Consider the following 24,065-nt stretch of genomic DNA (forward strand, 5'->3'; position numbering starts at 1 on the left):
GGTGTTTGAATTGTTCATTTCCTTTTATTTCTATGAATCTCTTCAAAACTGTTGATAACTGATTTAATGATTCATTTGCGCCACTACTCAAAAATGTCCAAGGATGCCATTTTTATGACTTAATGTTTTAGTAAAAACAATATATGAATACATTGCTGTTTATCACAATGCATAGCTAGTTATTTTGTTACTTATAAATGAACACGATTAACAATCATTCTTAGTTGTGTTTATTTAGTAGAAACATGCGGAAAGCATGCCTTGTTTTTAACAAGATTTTTACTGTGTTTTACTTCTTGCATTACTTTTTTTTTTTTCTAGCGAATTGGCTACAATGGCTGTTTTAAACCATTTTGAAGCATTTACGTAAACATAACATAACATAGCTAAATCGCTCATTGGGCCTCATACATGAAACGCGAAATATTATAATATAATATAATATAATATAATTATTTTTAGCTAAATTGCTCATTGAAACTCATTCATGAAACGCAATATAATATAACATAATATAATATAATATGATTCTTTTTTAGCAAAATCGCTCATTGGACCTCATTCATGAAACACAAAATAAAACAATATAACATAATAAATAATATAATATAATATAATATAATAAAATATAATGTAATGTAATATAATATAATATAATTTTATATAATATAATTTTTAAGCTATATCGCTCATTTGGTTCTTATTCATGAAACATGAACAAATATTTGTTTTGCAAATTGTTCTTAAAGCCATTTTATGTAAATTGTTACATTCATAAAGGTTTTCGCTTTTTCAGAATGTAAGTTTTGAAACAACAAATCGTACACCTGCTCCTGACCATGTGTAAACTGTAAAGGACTCCTTTTGATAGGAGTGAAATTACATCATTTAACTAATTTAATTAACCAATGTTTTTTTTTTTTTTTTTTACTAATAATTAAATGAGTGAAAGAAACCATAATAATTGGCATAATTAGCAAAGTAAAAAAAGTGCATTGTTGTTTTCTTTTCTTTTTTAACATAGGGTCAATACCTAACTGAATTAGATGTTTATTTGATGCTTGCATTCATTTGGTGTATGCATCGTTTGTGAATTTGTGAGAGTTTTCGGGAAGGTCCATTTTATGCGTAAATTACTCCTGCTTTACCCATGTATTCACGAAAGTTTTATGAATGAAGCCCATTTTGTGCGTGACTCACTGTGGAGCAGCACATGAGGACGATGACAAAGGCTTCGATGACCCCTCCGATGCCCACCATCCAGGTCATCCGGAGGAACAGAATGACACCCAGAATATTCTGCATACAGGGCAAATAGACGCCCATCAGAGTGCCCATCCGTGGAGCCTGTGAACACACAATCAAACAACAGCCTGTTAGCTGGAAAACATACGTTCCATGTCTGATGTTGTCGTTTCATTGTTCGGCAACTTTAACAAAATTCAGTGTGTTTAATCTAATATCTTGACTGTAAAAACAATGATGCAATATATGATGGTATTTTTGATTGTATACCACTGTATTTTATTTGTATTAATGGAAAAGCAACTGTCACACTGATGAAAAATATAGTTTGCGTAACTACTTTTAGTTAACTACTTCCCAACACTGACTATAATACACTTTAGTATACACTTACGGTAGTGAATACTACTTTTCCATGCATGTTTTTAGGTCTGTACTGTCCACATTATCATGTGGGACTGAGCACTCAAATGGCCATTACATCACATTTAATCAACTGTGTGAATTGAAAAGTGGTTTCACGAGCCCTTGAGTGTACGAGCAGTCGCCCGGTGCCCTACAGAAAGCTGTCATGATGCTGCGTCCCCGTCCGCTGTGGATTCGTCCTGTTTGGTGAACTGAGTTCACCTGCATGCCCTTGTTTGGACAATAGAATAATTGCATATCATTAGTGATGCCCTTGAACACATAAGGGACGTATTGCTGCCTTGGACAAAGTAAGTGTTTTTAGGTGCATGCATTGATGGACGCACACACACACACACACACACACACATTTGGAGAGATTAGAAAAATCCATCACCGGGAGTGAGTCCCAATTGATCAAGTTGGCAGAACTTTACATCACATGTGTTAGTAATTACAACCCGTTCCACTCTTTCGACTCCAACACACACTCGCTTTCTCTCTGTATATCACAATAACCCTTTCCTTGTCTCTAAAAGCCCTTGAAACATATGCCACACACACTAAACACAATGACAGTGAGTGTGGTGCATCATATATTTGTCGTGTAATATTACAGTGATTGCATGAAAGCACTGTTTCGAAATTCCTTTTTTTTTGTTTTAGCTAAGGCAAGCATCACTACTAATAAAAATCATTTTGGTTTGGTTTAAAGTTAGAAAACTTCAGCATGTGCATGAATGATACCTCAAATTGTGCAGCTTGTTGAGGAGAGGTGTGCTATTACTTTTCTAAGTCAGAAATATTACTCATTAGCCTGTAGTTTACTAAAAAAAAGCATTTAGTGTTTTGGACATGGTACCATAGTAATACCATGTTTTTTATACATGTACCATTGTAAAACAATTTTTTTTACATACACCATGATTTACCATGTTTTATTACAGGTACCATGGCGATACCATTTCTTTTATGGAGTGACTATTTGCACTAGATGTAAGACCTTCCACACAGCGTGGCTATTTGCACTCCAATAGTCTGGTGAAAATGATATGAGGTTGTTGTTACATGGTTTTATTATAGTAATATTGTAATAACCATGTTTTTTGACAGAAGCCATAGTTTTAGTGTGATTAACCATGTTGTTACTACAGTAATACTACAGAGTTCATATAGCTAGAATTTAGAATTTTGTGGTTACTATGTTTTTTCTACAAATACCGCTATAAAGTTAGGTTAGGGTAAGGGGTTGGTGTGGGGTGTCTGTGGGACTAAATAAACACGCTGCAGTGATGCCCCATACTCTATGTTAGTATTTAAATAGCCTATATTTGACATGTACCATTGTAATACCATGTTTCTTTTTTTACATGTGCCATCATAATACCATGTGTTTTATACATGTAAAATTATAATACCATGTTTTTTTTATTACATTTATCATTGCAATACCATGTTTTTTACATGTACAATGATAATACCATGTATTTTTTACATGTACCATGGTAATAACATGTTTTTATATGTACCATGGTAATAACATGTTTTTTTTCATGTAATATGGTAATAAAAAGTTTTTTACATTTACAATGGTAATAACATGTTTTTTTTACATGTACCATGGTAATAAAATGTTTTTACATGTACCACGGTAATACCATGTTTTTTTATGTAGTATGGTAATAACATGTTTTTTACATTTACAATGGTAACAACATGTTTTTTTTTACATTTACCATGGTAATAACTTGGTATTACCATTGTATATGTAAAAAACAACGTTTTATTTTACATTTACCATTGTAATACCATGTTTTTTTTACATGTACCATGGTAATAACATGCTTTTACATGTACCACAGTACTACCATGTTTTTCATGTAATATGGTAATAACATGTTTTTTTGTTGTTGTTTTTACATGTACCATGGTAATAACATGTTTTTGTACATGTACAATGGTTATAACATGTTTTTTTTTACATGTAAAATGGTAATAACTTGTTTTTACATGTACCACGGTAATAACATTTTTTTTTTTTTACATGTACCATGGTAATAACATGTTTTGTACATGTACTGTGGTAACACAATTTTTTTACATGTACCATGGCAATACCACGTTTTTTTAAATGTACCATGGTAATTTCATGCTTTTTACATGGACCATGGTCATAACATGTTTTTTTACATGTATCATGGTTACACCATGTTTTTTTCATGTACCATGGCAGTACCTTGTTTTTTAAATGTACCATGGTAATACAATGTTTTTTACATGCACCACTGTAATACCATGGTAATCTTTGAAGTATGTGTTTTTTAACACATTTTTATACAGAAGCTATGTTTTTTATTCATCTCGTAAACTTTTTTTAGTTCAAAGTCCCATTACTATAGCCAATCAACCACTATCTAACTATCAAACAATATTATAAATACCTTGGTCTTATTCTTGATATTCATCTAACATACAAACCACATATAAACAAACTAGTGAAACAATTAAATAAAAAAATTATTTGTCTTAAAAAAAAATGTCCTTATCTTTCTCAAACTGTAGCTCATTTATACCATAAATCAATTATAGTGTCATCTATTTCGTACTGTTTACCTATATGGTCTCTTACTACCCAAGATGCTCTAGATCCCATTATAAAAATGTATAATAAAGCTCATAAAATTCTATGTGCACAACCTCTATACACCCATCATTGTTTGGCACTACAAAATTCAAATTCACAAAATTTTGAAAATTACTGCAAATTATTTGCAGTGAAATTATATTATAAAACTTCCTCCTGAAATCTGTACTTTACTGCCTACATATACTCAAGTCAGACAATCAAGAATCACAAGATCAATCACTAACAAATTAAATCCTGTACCAAGTTTTAAGAATAATTATGGCAAATATTATTTTTTTCATCATTTCACAGTAATCTGGAACTCTATTCCTCAGTCGATAAGATCATTGTCATCTTCGCATACATTCAAACACAAACTTTGTTGTTTTTTTTCATCACTAAATTTGTATTCCTTTTTCTTTTTAAACCTTTTTATAATTTATTTTTATTTCTTGTTACTTTTCTTTTTTCTTTTTTCGTTTTCTTTTTTTCCTCTTCTTTTAGCCTGTAGGACAGGAACCCATTGAAAATCTGATCTTCTGAATTGATGTTTTTAATAAATAAAAATAAATAAACTCAACCATGAACATAAATACCATTGAACATAAATATGAGCATCATTCCAACCAGAACTAGCAGAACTTCTTATTTTAATAATTAGTGATAATTACAGTAACCGTTGTTAACTATTATATGTGAAAGACAACCTGACATGTATAAAGGGGCCACATGGGGAACAGAACAGCAGAGAATAGAGAGAATAGAGAGACAAGAGAGCCTCTGGCATATTTTTAACCTTCATAACAGACAGGGTTTAGAACTCTTCATATGGGAACCATGCCTTTAACACACACACACACACACACACACACACACACACACACACACACAGATCCGAACAAGCCTTCCTTAAGCTCAGAGCGACAGCAGATGTCAAACTGGGAAACAAGACTTTTAACTGAATTAACCTGAAATAAATAAGACGGCCTGAATAATGCATGCCATTAAATTCAATATCAGCCATGCAAATGTGCAATGCTGTGCTGGATAATTAGATTTTTTCAGCAAGGATTAACATCAGTGTAAATGTAATCTAATATAATGTGCTTTTATAAACCACATCTAAACAACAGAACTGGAATAATTACATTTAACGATAAGGTCCCAAATTAATCTAACCACACACGTCTGTGATTTAAATACCATTGCATAGGAACAAGGTTCAAGAATGTTAGGTAACACATTTTGTATATGTAATATGCTTCATAACGGTTTTCATAAAGATATAGTAGCTACACATTGCACAATCTGTGTGAAAATATACAGAATATGCACAATATATCTCACAGCATATAAAGTAGGCCTATACATACCTGTAAATATAGATAAAGAGTATAATGCATCAAACACGATCAACTCAAAATTTGTGCCATTTTGACATATAATGCATTACATTCTTTGAAAGTGTAACCACGAATTGGTAGGCTTTATAGATAAAGTACTATTTGTGAGAACAAACAATGGATTATGCTTGTATCTTAATAATGCATTACTTACACATGCTTCATAGTGTTTTTAAGTTGCATCTGCACCAAATAAAAAAAACCTATATGCTGAGCAATGACATAGAGGAGACAAATAAAAAGGATAGAAAACCACTGACCAGACTAACAGTCATCTTATCATCATTAATTTTGCTACTTTCCTCTGACAGATTGCAATCAGTATCACAAATCAACACCACTGCAGCTTGAATCACGTCTCGGGAAAAATGCGACCCATCTTCATTCACCTACAAAAGATATAAGTGTCACAGTATATAGTGTCCTGTCAGTGTCTAAACTGCATATTCTGCTCTATACTTCCTTTTTGAATGCTGTACATATTGAACATTTCCAAGGAGAACACCACAATGCATGGCACATGTCTAAAGGAAACCATGATATTACCATGGTAACATGTCCAAAAATCTATGGTGGTACCATGGTAGTTTTATCACTAGTTTTTTGTGCATCTACAGTATATCAGTCTTTATCACTTTTGTTATAGGCCGATTTGTACATATTTAATAAGTTGATGTCTAATTTGCATAGTTTAATAAAATAAAAATAAAAAAGCCTAGTGTATTTTTATATTGCAAAGTTTCATTTGGACAAAATGGAAAGAAAATGTTGTAGCCCTTTCACCTGATGTACCTTCTTTATAAGGAGTCCAGTTGAACCCTCCTGCCACATGAGACCACCGCACATCTTCAGATAGCCACAGGGAATCAAGGCAGAGGAAATCATATTGTCTTTGTCATTTTGACACGCTTCCCTTTATGCTAATGTGCAGTACCTCTTGCCTGATGTCAGTCGAATGCTAATCAGATGTACTGCCTGAAGCCTGCAGTGTTTGTCTTTGCTTTATTCACTCTCATCTTAATAATGCTTTCTTTCTTAACTTGATGACAGAAGAATTATTCCAGTAGTTATTCCTGATGACATCATTTGCATAGGGCTTCAAGCACTGATGGACGATGGATGCCAAGAAACTAAAATGAATTTAACATTACTACTAGCATACTGTATATCATTACAATACTATTATCAGGGGCCGTTCACACCGAACATGTTATTGTGTACATCTGTGCTCTTTTTCCATTGTTTTCCTATGCAAACATGCTAGATGTACGCCTCACGTTTTTTCAGCATCTTGCGCAGGAGTTCAGAGTTTTTAACAGTTAAAAAAGTGTCTCAAGACACCTGCATTCTGCTCTTTTTGTGGCACTATATCTAGCTTTTTTCAGCACAATCTCGCGTTTGTTGTGAATGACCCCTTAGTGATGTTTGATAAGGCAAGCATCACTTTTACTATTGCTATTACTTTATGTTAAGGTGTTGGGTGTTATGCTGCCGCCGTAACACCCAACATTCTCTGAAATGACTTCAGTGGCATTGTTTTCCCCAGTTTGAACTGAGACAATCACTGAAGAATGATCTGTACGCTCTAGCTCGTGAGGTGCGCATGTATGCTCACGGAGTCGAGACAAAGCCCTAAAAAGGAGATTTGTTGGCTGGGGAAAAGTGTCCTTTTCGCCCAATTGACATTCAAACCCAGATTTTTCAGATGACAAAGTAGCAAGTCTCTGTGTTCGCTCGAAAGTGCCTCTGATTGGGCTAGTAATAGACAATTGTCGAGGTAATTCAAAACACGCACACTGTTCATTTTCAATGGGGTGATCGCAGCATTGATTCATTTCGTGAACGTGCGGGGAGCCAGAGACAGACCGAAAGGAAGGGCTTTGAATTGATATGCAATTCCCTTGAATGCGAATCTCAAAATCCGCCTGTGACATGGTGCAATTGGTCCATGAAAGTACACGTTCTTCAGATCTATTTATGCAAACCAATCCTGAGGATGGATGTGCAATAAGATCTGTTTCTGAGTTATAATTTTGAATGGGCGCTTCGCGAGCGCGCGATTCAAGCATCTCAGATCTAGAATGGGCCGAAGCCCGCAGTCTTTCTTCGGAACAAGAAAATAATGGCTGTAAACATCCTGTGTGTGTCACAGTCTGGGACAGTCTCATGTTTTTTGCGATTTCAGTGAATCTCTGCACGCAACATGGACGTATCCTGTGGTCGGACCACAGATTGCCAAATGCCGGTGAAGCAAGGTGGCTGGCGTACAAACTGATTCGTATAACCATGCTTGATTGTTTTTAACACCCAGTCTGACACGCCTGTGAGGGCTCGCCACGCATTCCCGCAGCAGGACATTGGGCTTATTGATTCACTAGCTATAGAAGATAAGGCGCCACTCACCATAGGGGAGCAGTTGAGCATAGTGTGTGGGGTGTATGATACGTGAAGATGAAATGGCCCCTTTTCTGAGATTGTGTGAGCGTCCTGTGTTTGTACAACGGGCGCTTTTTCTCTTTTGTGTTTGAGTAATACATACATAAGCAACATTTTGAACAATGTCCTGTTCCCGATGAATAGTATTGGGGAAAAGGGGAGAAACATGGTGTGTCTCGAATCAAGCCTTTTTTGGCTCTGGGCTGTAAATAACGACGAGCTCTGGGCTCCTCTTCACAGGGCTGGGCATGTCAGGAACGTTTCTGCTGCCTAGCCGGGGTTTTTCCTTCTGAGACGGTGGGTGCTTACGCTTGGGCCATGGTTTGCATGGCTTCACTGATGGCTCAGTAGTAGCTTTCGGCTGTGCTGGAGCAGCGAGAGATGGATGTTTGCCAGACGCTGACCAGAATTAGATCAGATTGCTTTTGCAATGTGATGAAGCACTCTGAAAAGCCTTCCACAGTGTTGCTAAAGAGACCCTTGGGCAACACCGGGGTGTCGAGGAGGAAGGCTTTCACACATTTCCGTGAGAGTTAGCCAAATATACTAATCCAGAACCACAACGGCGTGATGTGCTGTTTGCATAGGAAACACTTGCGGAACGACATCTTTAAAAAGACGCATATCACGCAAACATTTAGTTAATATTTTATGTATAAACAGGGTACAGTAACTCCAGCCGGAGCACTGTGGTAAGCAGGAAGAAGTTTCGCTGAAGCACCGCATTGATCAACGACGAGCGTCTGATGCGAAGAACCTGTTCACTGAGAGCATCTTTGACAGTGATGTGGAGAACTCTTCACTGGAACACACAGGGGAGCGGAAAGCCTCTCGGTGCAGGCACTGAGCACAGGCGACGAGTTGTCCTGTTTGCGTCTTGCTGAGAAGTTCCGTCCACTGTAAATGTATATTGATGGCAAAGCAGAAGGGTTCCAAGATGAAGACGAAGCTCGTAGTCTCGAAGGAAGAAAATTCTGAAGAAATGGTGACTAAGCGCCCGCTTATATAGGCCTACTGCGTGCCTAAAAGGGCGGGGCTCATACACCATTGCCAATCAGAAGATTGTATAAGGATTTCAACAAGGTCGTGTAAGGACACTTCCCCATAGTGCTTACTGCAATGTCGAGTGAACTGAATCGCAGTGTTGGGGAGTAGCTAACTATATGTAGTGACGCTACTAACTTAACTACATTTTTCAGTAGCTTGACATTAGCTCAGCTGCTTTTAAAACAGAGTAGCTTTTCCAGTAGCAAACTACTTTTTCCAGCAAGTAGTGGTGTAGCGTGACCAAACGCTACATCATGTTGGTCAGATTATAACTAATAGTCTTCCTTATTGCGTAGAAGCCAAACTTTTACCGGCAAAACACTGACGATCTGGCAGCATATTTCTGTCTGCTGATCAGAATCAGGCAGCGTCATCTTCTTTTGTAATGGCAGATCACAAACAAAAATAGTGAAATACCACCATCTACTGAGAGCTTATTACAGCTCACTTGGATAAGAAGAGATTGTCTGATGGTTATGTAAAGTGAGCAACCACAGTTTGTTTACCTTTACAAGAAGTACAGGGGCAGGTAAATCTGAAAATGATAAAAGAACACCATTTTATTCTTCTGTGTAACAAAGAATATTTCAGACACTTTGTTCTTAATAGATCACACAACAGCATATTTACCTTTACTATTTTAAATAAAATAATTCAAAAAGTTATTATTGCCTTTTGAGGGATTTTGTTTCTGTTCTAAATATGTTTATTTCGCTTATCATCTGTGCGTTATTGGGAGCAGCGAGTGAATTATTATTATAATATTTATAAATATACAGTATATATTATTATAATAATTACTATCATGCAGAGCTATTTGATTTCTCCATTTCTTAGCATTTAATTAACTATTATTTTCATGTAAAATAAATAAAATGATTGGTAAAAGAAATCATTTATGGCATGTATTATTATGCAACAATCTAGGATGACCATCCGTCCACTTTTTTTGGACCTGAACAAAGCGAACAAATATTTGTAGAGCAACCTCTGTATGTGACCTGTAAAGCTGGCACTTGCATGTCAATGGCAAAAAAGTCAGAAAATACAATGAGCATGAACCCAGGTGAGGGGAGAAACAAGCCCTGAGTCTTTATTCACATATTATCCACAATAAATATTATGTGACAAGAACAAAAAATGCCAGCCCAAGGAGAATTTGTCATAAAAATTTGATCTTTAGGGAAGTAGGCTACACCTGGCCACAGTACAACTGAAAAGTGTGAAGTATAGTATAAAAATAATTTTTTAATGGCATCTGATCTTTTTTGTTTTTATTTTATACTGTTGTATTTTATTTTATGGCCATTATTAACTGTATTAATGTTACTATTCCTTAAATGTTTTAAATAAATTTAATATATTTAATTAAACACATTAAATGTATTTAATTAATACATTAATAAATGTCATTTGTGTAAATTTGTTATTAATATAATTGGTTTGATAGTAACATAAAAAAAAGCCTCATTAAGTAGCTTCAGTGTAGCTAGCTACTTTTTTGATAGTAACCTGTAGTGTAGCTAACTACTTTTTCAAAAGAGTAGCTTGACTGTGTACCGCTTGCGCATAGCGCCTTTCCCCTCCCATGAGGTGAAAACATGCGCTTTTGACTCGCAGTTGTGTTCACAAGTTGTGATCCCTGGATGACTTTCTTCCTTAGCTCTGTGGCAGACGAGTTTGTGGAGAAACTCGCTGCCGGCCCAGTACGTGTGTACCGAGGTACTGTAGGTGCTCCACATGTGGTGGTTCCCCGTAGGTGACCCCATATGATATCTTCCGCTAAATCCATGTGATACCTTCAGCTAGGCCCTCTGCCCCCGGTCACCATGTTTGTAGAAACTCCTCCCCCCTCGGGTAGGACCTACCATGGGACTTCTCCACATGACATATTTCCGACAAGACTCGGTAAGGCCATGTGATGAATTTCCACTCAAAATAGCCCCCCCCCCCCGGTCGGGGTGTGGTCTCCGCGGTGTCTTCCCCTTGGGAGTGACACCCCCCTAACGTAGACATTTATGGCCCCAGTCGGTTAAAAAGGTCCTTTCTTTTTTTGAGGAGAAAAAAAAAAAAAAAGAGGAAAAGAGGCCACGGCTGGGCTAGCCTGTCCCTATTTTTTGGGCAGTCGACTTGTTCCCGAAGGACCATTCGACGCTCATAACGGTGTTGGGGGAGGTTACGTGACGGCCTGGTGTGCTGCCTATGAGGCACACAGCAGTCTGCCCGTCTCGCACCGCCAGTCCACGTAACACAGTTCAGCTAGTTGTGGCGTTTTGTATAGGGACCCCTAGTGTCACTACATCGACACAACATCGAGTGAGTGACAGATAGGGAATGTCCTGGTTACTTTCGTAACCTCTGTTCCCTGATGGAGGGAACGAGACGTTGTGTCACTCTTGCCACAACGCTGAACTACCCGCTGAAATGGCCGGGACCTTGTCTCGGCTCCTCAGCACAAAACCTGAACGAGTGGTTGCATACCAGCTCCTTTTATACCCGTAAGTCCGGGGGAGTGGCATGCAAATTCCACTTGCCAATTCCCACTGGCCTTTTTTCAAAAAGCAGAGGTGTTTGGGGCTCCCAAGAGTGACCCCTAGTGTCACTACATCGACACAACATCTTGTTCCCTCCATCAGGGAACAGAGGTTACGAAAGTAACCAGGACGTTTCAAAGTAGCTTCCCCCAACACTGCTGAATCGAAAGGGAACCGTGGTTTTACTGCAGAAATATTGTAGTAACTGTAAATATCTATCGTAGTAATCATGACTTGTTAACCATGTTTTTTTTGTTTGTTTTTTTGGCGGAAACCATGGTTTTACTATAGTAAAATTGTTGTTACCAAGACTGCAGTAACAATGTTTTTTTTTTTTTTTTTAACCATGGTTTAACTACAGTAATACTGCAGTGTCCATATAGTAACCATGGATATATTTACTATAGTAAAACTGTACTTACCATGACTGTTTAACCATGGTTAATTTTGTGGCTACTATGGTTTTACTACAAATACCATGGTTAAACTATGCTTACTACTGTATAACCATGGGTAGTTTTTGTAAATATCTGACAGTGTTTGTCTTTTTTCTTTACTTTGATATCTAAAGACTTTCTCAGTTTTGAATCCTGACTCCACCTCAAAGCTCAAAGAGAACTGGTGTGGCTGTGTTCAGAGACAAGGTCCTGCACTTTGCCAACAGAGAGAAGTGGCTCTTCACAGCAAGTATTGGGGATAAAGAACATTATACATATTTAAGAGAACAGCAAGAAAGTGCTGTCATTTAGGTTTAACTATTTAAATTATATTAAATGAATGTTCCGGGTTCAATACAAGTTAAGCTCAATCGACAGCATTTGTGGCATAATGTTGATTATCACAAAAATGAATTTCAACATGTCACTCCTTTTTTAAAAAATAAATACAAATAAAAATCAAGGTTACAGTGAGGCACTTACAATAGAAGTGAATGGGGACAATGAAAGTGTATGTGGCTAATTTTTGAGGGTTTAAACACAGACATTTTAAGCTTATAATTTTATAAAAGCACTTACATTAGTTCTTCTGTTAAAGTTTTTGTATTATTTGAGCTGTAAAGTCATTTTAGGGATTTAGGGTTTGTTGTTATAACATCGTCATGGTAACGAGGTTCTTTCCATAAAAAAGTTATGCAATTTTATCACACTAAAATCATTTTTACACGCATATCTTTTATGTCTTGTAGCTATACTTTTGAAACAGTGAGTATTTTAACATTCAAAAATTGACTTCTATTGTAAGTGCCTCACTGGAACCTCGATTTTTGCTTTTTATAAAGTTACAGATTAATTAATCAAACTAATCACATATACAGTATCAATATTTAATGAGAGATCCTGCAAATAAAGATAATTTAAAGACATTATTGTGGCTGACAAGCAAAGCCCTAAGCTGACTGTAAAAAGTGGCTTTAGAAGTCAATATTTTAATATGCGTGAGATGGATTTTGTGTCGGATCTCAATGGTTTTCAGCGTCTCATGCCATAGTTGATGTGTTTAAAATGCTGTCAAGTTAAAAGAAGTTTGAAACTTTGAAAAACACATCTGGAGACCTCTGCATTCTGTTGTGCTCTTTCTGGCTGTCTCGAAATACAAAAACACATCCTGTTTGAAAAAGCTCCTTATTCTTTTTTTGCTGCCTACCATCAACAGCCATACTTTTTAAACAATTGTAAATTAGTAGTAGTAGTAGTAGTAGTGCATGGTCTTGGCACATCATCCTGTTCTTAACACGGGCATGAAAATAGGGCCTTAGGTTTGCCATGGGCTGGTGTCATAGGGGGTGTTTGGTTAGGATTGCCTTCAGAAGATAATACAATAAAACTACAATATGGTTCAAGGCCTTTATGTTAACATTATTAAAAGCATTCCTTGTGCTTGACCCATGTGCAGAGCGCTGTACACACTCTACTCATGTACAGTACATATGCTGTATAAATGATGAGAAAATTATCATTTTTTGGGTGAACGATTTCAACAACATTATTTAACATTAATTAATGCATTATGAACTAACAATGAATTATACATAAATTAACATATTGTCCATTGCTACTTTAACTAATGTAGTTAACTAATGTTAACAAATCTAATCTTATTGTAAAGTGTTACTGAAAATACCAAATACTTTAGAAGCACCAATATGTCATGAGTACTGTGTCAGACACATACTGATTTTACTGCTCCTAAATATGTATACTTAAAGGTTTTAAACTTAGTCTTCTTCATGTAAGCGCTTTTAAGCTTTTGTTGTCATTCACAAAGAAATGCTTCAGCAAAATACATTGAGGGGCACAGAGGACATTTACTCCAAAGCTTTCTACCACTTAAATATTAATTATCCCAAGAAGTGTTCACGAGTGTTTGAATTTCTACAGACTAGTAACTTGTTTATTGAAACAGACAATACATTTCTTCCTTTTGATTGTTATTGTTGTCTGTCTCCCTTATTGTGTGTGTGTATATGTGTGTTTGGGGGGTGGGGAAGGGGGAAAGGGGTAAAGTGATTTTGATGACCAGAAATTGCAGTTTGCATTTTCAACCAATTTGGGTATATTTTAACCCAGCAGTATAGTAATTTTTAACTAATAGTTGGGTTAAAAAAAAAAAAAAAAAAAAACAAAAAAAAAAAAAAAAAGCATGCTGGGTCAAACTTTTAACCCAACCCCATTGGGTCAAAACAACCCAGTGTTGAGTTCATCCCTATATGATCCAGCACTGGGTTGCCAAAATGTCCCAAATTGGGTCATTTTTAACCCAGCATTTTTTAGTGTATCAACCACATTGTGCTATGTGCACCTTAATACCTGCAAAGCAATGCCCTAGCAACCACCCAAAACACTCTAGCAACCGCGTAGCAATGTGCTAAAAAACACTTAACACACCTAAGTAACTCCATAGCAATGCCCACACAACCACAGAGAAAACCCTAGCAACCGCATAACAATGTGCTTAAAACACTTAGACCACATTAGCAACTGCATAGCAATGCCCCAGCAACCACCCAAAACACCCTAGCAACCGCATAGCAATGTGCTAAAAAAACTCAGATCATTTTAGCACCGGCAAAGCAATTAAAATGACTACATTAACTTGATTGTATTAGGTTACACCAACACAAGTCATTTTTAAAGGTTAGATCAAACACAATAGATCCTTAAGGTAACACTTTTAAGCATCATGGCAGCAAGTTTTGCACATGCTAACACCACTCTAATAAAAATCTAGCAATGATATAATATACAGTAATGTAATTTAGTACATAAAGAATGTTTTTATTTGTGGCAACTGAAACGCAACAACATGATAAAAAGGCCAAGATGCTACAATAACTGTTTTATTCATAAAATGTGAGTCAAGGAAAGATTATAGCTCCGCTCTAACAATCAAAACTAATTTTCTTTTGAAAAGGATGTTCTACTCAGTTCTCTGCCCTAGGATCCATGAATAATGGCAATACACACTTTATTGTTCATAAAAGAACACTTCCGATAAACTAATCTTCTCTTTTTTTCTTCGCTTCTGCTTTCTTGCATCCCTCCAATTAAAAACACAAAAGTCTGCAGCCCACGAGCCGTGTGTGCATAATACAAGCGAGTGAGTGATATGTGTCCTATCAGCAGTTTGTAATGAAAAACTGCTGTTGCCATAGAAACAGAGGATGGGGTGGAGTTGGTTGAGGATGTAATATCAGGCATATGATTAAGTAAACAAGATACACTGTATGATCTACATACTAGCACACACAAACAGCCTTCAGTACAGTTTACATCTCTGGTGAAGTTACAGTATATTATTTTCAGTGGAACAGCAGGTAAAACTAAAACTAATTACATAAACTTTACTGTAAAGACATATAACAGAAAATTACTGTATCATATGGTTTCATATTTTTAGTCTGTTGTCTCTAACAGTCTAATAATAGTCACAGAGGCAATATTTTTTTGTATTGAAAGCGGTGTTGTTTTCAGGGGTATTGCAGTAACACAGTGGAAGGGCAGGTACACATTCACCCACAGAACTCTAATAGGAACTCACTAAACCTGGCAAGAAACCTGCCATTCTCGTTGTGATTTAAACAGTCAAGCCTATAGACTCGTGCAATTAAACCTCTGAACATCAGGTGAATACAAATGAAGTTTTTCCAGACTTGCCTGAGGTTTTCTACACATTCCTGTGATAATACCATGTCTAAAAAAAAAAAAAATGTTACGTTTACAAGATGCTTCAAAGAATACCATGGCATTATCATGGTACATAAATAAATAAATAAATAAAACTAGTACTACTGTAACGATGCTGGCAAAGACAATGATGAAGACGATGACGATGTGACGAACCCAAGTGCAGTTTATTTTTCAAACGTGGAAACCCAAAACCTGACTACAAACAAAAACAAACTTGATTTGACTAAAACTAGACTTGACTTGACTTGACAAAACAACAAGGTTACATTCACAATACCTGACACCAGTGGGTGGAAGGTGGGGTCATTGAGACGTGGGGCTTGGCCTGGGGCGTGGGGCTTGGCCTGGCGAGACAGGGCGTGGGGCATGGGAACAGGGCAAAGCCAATGGAAAGTGGGGACCTAAGAGGCCCAAGAGGTGGAGCCGATGGGGATGAGGACCAAGGCAGAGCCACAGGGATGGAGGTCCCCAGTGGAGCAGAGGTGGGACTGGAACATGGGGCAGAGGCGGGCCTGGACCGTGGGGCAGAGACTTGCTTGTGACATGGCATGGAGCAGTCTGGGGCTTGGCTGTGACATGGCATGGAGCAGTCTGGGGCTTGGCTGTAACATGGCATGGAGCAGACTGAGGTTAGGCTATGACATGGCATGGAGCAGATTGAGGTTCGGCTGTGACATGGCATGGAGCAGTCTGGGGCTTGGTGGTGACATGGCATGGAGCAGGCCGAGGCGTGGCGGTGACGTGGCCTGGAGCTGACTCTGGCGTGGCTGTGACGTGGCCTGGAGCTGACTCTGGCGTGGCTGTGACGTGGCCTGGAGCTGACTCTGGCGTGGCTGTGACGTGGCCTGGAGCTGACTCTGGCGTGGCTGTGACGTGGCCTGGAGCTGACTCTGGCGTGGCTGTGACGTGGCCTGGAGCTGACTCTGGCGTGGCTGTGACCAGGCCTGGAGCTGACTCTGGCGTGGCTGTGACCAGGCCTGGAGCTGACTCTGGCGTGGCTGTGACATGGCCTGGAGCTGACTCTGGCGTGGCTGTGACATGGCCTGGAGCTGACTCTGGCGTGGCTGTGACATGGCCTGGAGCTGACTCTGGCGTGGCTGTGACATGGCCTGGAGCTGACTCTGGCGTGGCTGTGACATGGCCTGGAGCTGACTCTGGCGTGGCTGTGACATGGCCTGGAGCTGACTCTGGCGTGGCTGTGACATGGCCTGGAGCTGACTCTGGCGTGGCTGTGACATGGCCTGGAGCTGACTCTGGCGTGGCTGTGACATGGCCTGGAGCTGACTCTGGCGTGGCTGTGACATGGCCTGGAGCTGACTCTGGCGTGGCTGTGACGTGGCCTGGAGCTGACTCTGGCGTGGCTGTGACGTGGCCTGGAGCTGACTCTGGCGTGGCTGTGACGTGGCCTGGAGCTGACTCTGGCGTGGCTGTGACGTGGCCTGGAGCTGACTCTGGCGTGGCTGTGACGTGGCCTGGAGCTGACTCTGGCGTGGCTGTGACGTGGCCTGGAGCTGACTCTGGCGTGGCTGTGACCAGGCCTGGAGCTGACTCTGGCGTGGCTGTGACCAGGCCTGGAGCTGACTCTGGCGTGGCTGTGACATGGCCTGGAGCTGACTCTGGCGTGGCTGTGACATGGCCTGGAGCTGACTCTGGCGTGGCTGTGACATGGCCTGGAGCTGACTCTGGCGTGGCTGTGACATGGCCTGGAGCTGACTCTGGCGTGGCTGTGACATGGCCTGGAGCTGACTCTGGCGTGGCTGTGACATGGCCTGGAGCTGACTCTGGCGTGGCTGTGACATGGCCTGGAGCTGACTCTGGCGTGGTTGTGACATGGCCTGGAGCTGACTCTGGCGTGGCTGTGACATGGCCTGGAGCTGACTCTGGCGTGGCTGTGACATGGCCTGGAGCTGACTCTGGCGTGGCTGTGACATGGCCTGGAGCTGACTCTGGCGTGGCTGTGACATGGCCTGGAGCTGACTCTGGCGTGGCTGTGACATGGCCTGGAGCTGACTCTGGCGTGGCTGTGACATGGCATGGAACTCGGGCTTGGCGGCCATGACGTGGAGAAAAGTCGTGGAAGGCGGAGCCATAGGAGGCTCAAGACTAAGAGTCCTGGATGACTGGGAAAAGACCTCAGTGGTCGTGTACATGGGCAGAGACTTGGAAACGACCACCGTGGTCGTGTACATGGGCAGAGACTCAGAGATGACCTCCGTGGTCATGTACATGGGCAGAGACTTGGGAATGACCTCCGTGGTCGTGTACATGGGCAGAGACTTGGGAATGACCTCCGTGGTCGTGTACATGGGCAGAGACTCTGAAATGACCTCCGTGGTCGTGTACATGGGCAGAGACTCTGAAATGACCTCCGTGGTCGTGTACATGGGCAGAGACTCGGAAACGACCTCTGTGGTCGTGAACATGGGTAAAGACTTGAAAACGACCTCCGTAGTCGTGTACACGGGAAGAGACTTGGTAATGACCTCTGTGGTCATGGACATGGGCGGAGACTCAGACTTTCGTTCCTTTCTTCTTCTCCCCCTCCTCCTCTGGACGGCCGAAGTTGGCAATGCTGGCTCTGGGACGGACAAGGCTGGCAAAGGCAGCTCTGGGATGGACGAGCCTGGCAATGCTGGCTCTGGGACGGACGAGGCTTCCAGCTCATTGGCTGTGTCAGGTATGGGTGTTGGCTCGTTGGCCGTGGCAGGCGTGGGCATTTGCTCGTTGGCCGTGGCAGGTGTGGGCGTTGGCTCGTTGGCCGTGGCAGGTGTGGGTGTTGGCTCATTGGCCGTGGCAGGCGTGAGCATTGGCTCGTTGGCCGTCTCCCCTACAGTGAATTGTGAACCACCCATCAGTAGGGCAAGGTCGATATACCGAGCAAGGCTGTCGGCACACAAACCGTCAGGCATCAAAGAGGAAATCGGCTCATTAAGCCCAAAATGGAAACAGTCTTTGAGGGCCACTTCATTAAAATCCACCCTGCAGGCCAGAGCACAGAATTCCTCCATATAATCCTCTGGGGGATGACTCCCCTGGCGTAGACGAAGTAGCTGAACTACTGGGTTCATCTTGTGTAGGTCATGTATTCTGTAACGATGCTGGCAAAGACAATGATGAAGATGATGACGATGAAGTGACGAACCCAAGTGCAGTTTATTTTTCAAATGTGAAAACCCTAAACCCTGACTACAAACGTGAACTAAACATAAACTTGATTTGACTAAAACTATACTTGACAAAACGTGACTTGACTTAAACTAGACTAGACTAGACATAAGCTTGGCTTGGCTGGGCTTGACAAAACAGCAAAGTTACATTCACAATACCTGACACCAGACAATGGCAAACATGAGGGCTTAAATACAAGGACATGGGTAACAGGTAGACAAGACAACCAATCATAAGACTAAACTATAAACAAGATAACAAGACTAAATGAACTTTAACCAATGAAAAGACATGACTATTAACAAAGTAATCAAACAAAGAACCAATGAAAACAAGACACATGAACAGGGGAACACATGACAAGATCACATGAGGGAACAGGAAATCACATGACATGACAGGAACAGGAACTAAACTTGAAAATAAAAGACATGACAACAAGAACAAAACACATAAACATGACAACTACCATGGTACACATCTAAAAAAACATGGTATTACGATAACACCATGTCCAATAAAAGCATCGTTTTGCTACTCCAAGGCATTTCAAAGAATACCATGATACAAAAAAAAAAAAAAAAATACAGAAGAAATCATCTCTTTTTAGATGTCTAAATATATATATATATATTTTAGGTCTTCAAAGTACTTCAAAGAATGTCAAGTTAATAACAGGGTATCACGTCCAATTGAGCTGTATTCAATTTACTGCCTGTATATTAGAAGCAGGTGTGCAATCAAACCTCTTTCCTCCTGTGTGTGTGAAAATGTGTGTGTTTGTGATTTCCCGTGGGGTGGTCCCAGCCTGAGAGAATCTCAGGTAAAGGCAAACGAAGAGCAGATGCCCTGCGGCCCCCTGAGATGGCCGTTGGAGGACCCCTGACTGTGAGACTCAGGTGTCTTAGTCCCACTGTGGCTATCGCCAGCTGCTCATGCCATAAGACCCTTTTGCACACTGCTGGGAAAGCCTTCCACCGACAACACACCACCGTGTGTCGCCAGCACCACCTGCCCAGCTGCAAGGATAAGATGTGAAACTGGCAGATAAAAGGTTTTTCTTTGGTAATAAAATGCAGGTTTGAACGACAGATTTGCTGAAAGTTTTGGGAAGTGAATTAACTAAAAAAAAAGTGACAATTCATGTCCATTTTGTTTCCTTAATGTTATGAAAAGATATGTGCAATGGCTCTATAAAGTACACTTGAAGAACACTTCAGCCAGATTTAAAATGTAAGAATTACATCAGATAATTAGATAACAGAATATCAAATCGAGAGGCATTTATTCTAAAGAAAGACAGCACAAGGCCACTTTTCAGGCAAGCTTGTTAAGTTTGAAACTATGAGACAATGGATTTACTGTTTAGTGAAACAAGTTGAAAGTTAATGTGCTGAACTCCACATGTGGTTACTCTGGTAAAACACCTGCCAAAACCTGAGGAGAACTGACATCATACATCCACTAAAAATCACCAAAATACAAGTTGATTAAAAGTCATTGAGCAAAAATGGCTCAGATAAGTGATGTTAGATCTAAAAAAAGGTATTTTATTTACTGATGCCACTTGGTATGAATTTTGGGTAACACTCTAAAATAAGGTTATATTTGTTAACATTAGCTAACAACATTAACATGAACAATCAATGAACAATACTTTTACAGTATTTATTAATCTTGGTTAATGTTAATTTCATCATATACTGACACATTTTTAAAATCAAAAGTTAAGAGAACATAAGAGATAAAAGAAGAGACAAGATGAGAGGAGACAAGAAAAGATGAGATGTAACAAGTACAGATGAGAGGAGATAAGATGAGGAAAGAAGAGATTAAACAAGTACAGAAGAGAAGATGAGACAAGAAAAGAGAAGAGCCGAGACATGAAGAGAAGAGACGGGAGAGAAGACAATAGAAGGGAACAGAAGAGACAAGAAGAGAAAAGAAGCATGAGAGAACAAGTGAGACGAGACAAGACAGAGGAGAAAAGTGATGAGATGAGACAAGTAGAGATGAGAAGAGAAGAGACAAGAAGAGACCAGAGAAGAGGAGAAGCGATGAAACGAGTACAGAAGAGAAGAGATGAAACGAGATGAGAGGAGAAGAGGAGAGAACAGTAAAAAAGAGAAGAGATGAGTAAGAAAGAGAAGAGATGAAATTTGTAAAAATAGAGAAGCAATGAGAGGAGACGAGACAAGACAAGAACAGAAAACTTTAAGAGAGAAGACAAGAAGAAAAGAGGAGACAAGAAGAGAAGAGAAAAGAGGCACAACTAGTACAGAAGAGATGAGACGAAAGGAGTAGGGAGGAGATGAGTAAAAGAGAAGAGTCGAGACTAGAGGAAACGAGAAGATAAGAGACGAGATAAGAAACGTGTAAGAAAGAGAACAGAAGAGAAGAGACAAGCGAAGAGACAGAGACAAGAAGATAACACAGAAAAAGTACAGAAGAGGTGAGACGGGTGAAGAAAAGAAGAGCCAAGACGAGAACAGAGGAGAAGGGTTGAGACAAGAGGAAATGAGTAGAGAACAGACAAGAAGAGAAGAAACGAGAAAGAAAGAGAAGAGTTGAGATGAGAAGAGACAAGAAAAAAAGAGACATGAAGAGAAGAAACAAGAGAGATGAGAAGAGATGAAAGGAGTACAGATGAGAGGAGAAGAGACGAGTAAAGAAGAGGAGAGATGAGTAGAGGACAGAAGAGACAAGTGAGATAGAGAAGAGACAAGTAGAGATGAGACAAAATGAGAAGAGACATTAAAAGATGAGGACAAAAGACAAAATGAGTCAGAAGAAAAGAGACGACACGAGTAAAGAAGAGAAAGATGAGACGAAAAGAGAGTAACATGTATCAGTCTCCTTTCGCTTGGCTGTCCAAACAGGATCTGACAGTGTTTATGTGTCTTAGTTCAGACCGGGTGAATTATTAAAAAGCACAGCAATGGCAGCGCAAAGAACCAGCCAGTGAATATCACTGTCAGCCCATACACCGATTACTGTGTGTATAAGGGCATATTTTAAAATCATACAAATAACTGCTCTACACTGCTGCCCCATACAGCTTGAAATGAATTAGCATTTTTCCCTCTGAGCTTGTGTGTTTGAGCCTAGAAGACTGTGTTTTTTAATGTAGCAAATGTTGGCTAGCGGTTCAGAAAGAGCATATGGCGACTGTAACCACCACATGTCACCTCCCAGATCATCTGATAACCTCTCATTATGAGGTAAAAGCTAGCTCATATCTTATCTTACATCCCTTGAAAGAAAAATCAGCCCACATCAATGTGGTAAGACGAGCCTGATCTAAAAAAAAAAAAAAAAAAAAAAAAAACTTGATTGTGCCGGTGATCGCGATACTTCTGAAGTGAAATGTCCACTGTGTGCCACTAAAAGTGAGTTAAATGCTCTCCCAAACAGATGATGATTTTAAGGTTAATGCTCTATCACATTTTTAAATCAACAAAACCGACCTCCCTACCCTAAAATTTAAGCCTAAACCTAACTGCGGAAGCAATCGTGTCATTTTGTGGTGCTTCTATGACACTTTTGTCTCACGTCTCAACTTGCGTGCTCTTAAGGACTTGTACCTCTGTCCTTTACATCACAAGCATATCACAATCTGATCGCATTCAAACAAGCTTGTAAATGCAGTTGAATATGTAGTGCAAATGCTAAATGAAGAAGAATTTCATTATATTACATTTAAATATTGTATTTAAGATTCTAGGCTACAAATCAAATAGCCAAAGCAAATTTGTGACATTAGCCGTGTCAACTTGTTTAGTACAAAAAGGTCAGGTTTTCTTGCTTCCGTTGAATCACACAAGTTTCTCAGTGGAACATTCACAAATCATGCAGGGATAACATGGATCATCAGTTTTGCACAAACCTTTCACTCAAACCATTATGCTTATTATACTGTATAATTTGTAACAAAAAATAAATTGTATTAAATAACAAAAAATGCATCGTCTCAGCAACTAACAAGGAAAATTAAAACTGGCACTCCATGTTGAAAAAGTTGCCGACCCCTTCAAAAGTAAAAGTAAAAAAAAGTAAAAGTGTGAGGAACAAGGTAAAAGGTAAGTGTTTGTGAACTGATAGTCTGCCGTTTTACTCGTGATTTGTGTGAAAGTATATAAAAGTCATTGTCGTAGCGCCTCTAGTGATAGTAATTTCTGACACGATACAACGAGCCACGTAAAAATCATTAAGCAAAAATGTAGTTATAGTAACGTGATTCTATGAGACCAGGTAGGAAATCTCAGCTCAACACAAGCAGTCAAGCAGATGGAGCAACACAATGTTAAAAAATGCTAAATATTTTAGATTTTTTCATTTTTTTAAATGAAAATATGAGTGGCATTTGCTCATGTGAAACTTACTGCCACAATGCAAGTGTGTTGTGGATGGTCGCTGGGTGTTCTGAGAAGTATTTTATTTATTGTAATGTACTTTCAAAAGATGCTATAAGAGTGAATGTTGACTGAGACTAAAATACTGCCTAACATCTCCTTTTGTGTTCCACAGTAAAAAGAAAGTCAAACTGGTTTGGAATGAAATGAGGGCGAGTAAATGATGACAGAATGTTAATTTTTGGGTGAACTATCCGTTTAAATAGACAACTGACAGAGTGAAAAGTATTCACTCTAAGGAGTTCCCTATCTGTCACTTACTCGACGTTGTGTCGATGTAGTGACACTAGGGGTCACTCTTGGGAGCCCCAAACACCTCTGCTTTTTGAAAAAAGGCCAATGGGACGTTATGTCCCTCTTACCTACCCACTGAAATGGCCGGGACCTTGTCTTGGCTCCTCAGCACAAAACCTGAATAAGTGGTTGCATACCAGCTCCTTTTAATAGAAGTCTTTCTGCTCTCCTGATCTGGAATTTCTCATGCTTCTGTGTCGACCATTCTGGCTACCGAGGGAATTCACAGTGGTCATTATCACTGCTGTGTACATCCCACCACAAGCCGACACAGACTGGGCACTCAAGAAACTGTATGGGAGTATAAG

At 39.5% G+C, this 24,065-nt stretch overlaps 1 protein-coding gene across 1 annotated transcript in view; it reads right to left on the bottom strand.

Moving 5' to 3' along the window:
- LOC127449602 (solute carrier family 12 member 5-like) overlaps positions 1-24,065 on the bottom strand; it is a 153,584-nt gene that overhangs the window by 54,341 nt on the left and 75,178 nt on the right. Inside the window, exon 4 of the mRNA XM_051713137.1 lies at positions 1,201-1,347. Coding sequence (XP_051569097.1) covers positions 1,201-1,347 — 147 coding nt within the window. The remainder of the gene's footprint in view (positions 1-1,200; positions 1,348-24,065) is intronic.

The sequence above is a fragment of the Myxocyprinus asiaticus genome, chromosome 12 (genome assembly GCF_019703515.2).
Source record: "Myxocyprinus asiaticus isolate MX2 ecotype Aquarium Trade chromosome 12, UBuf_Myxa_2, whole genome shotgun sequence".
NCBI classification, from domain to species: Eukaryota; Metazoa; Chordata; class Actinopteri; order Cypriniformes; family Catostomidae; genus Myxocyprinus; species Myxocyprinus asiaticus.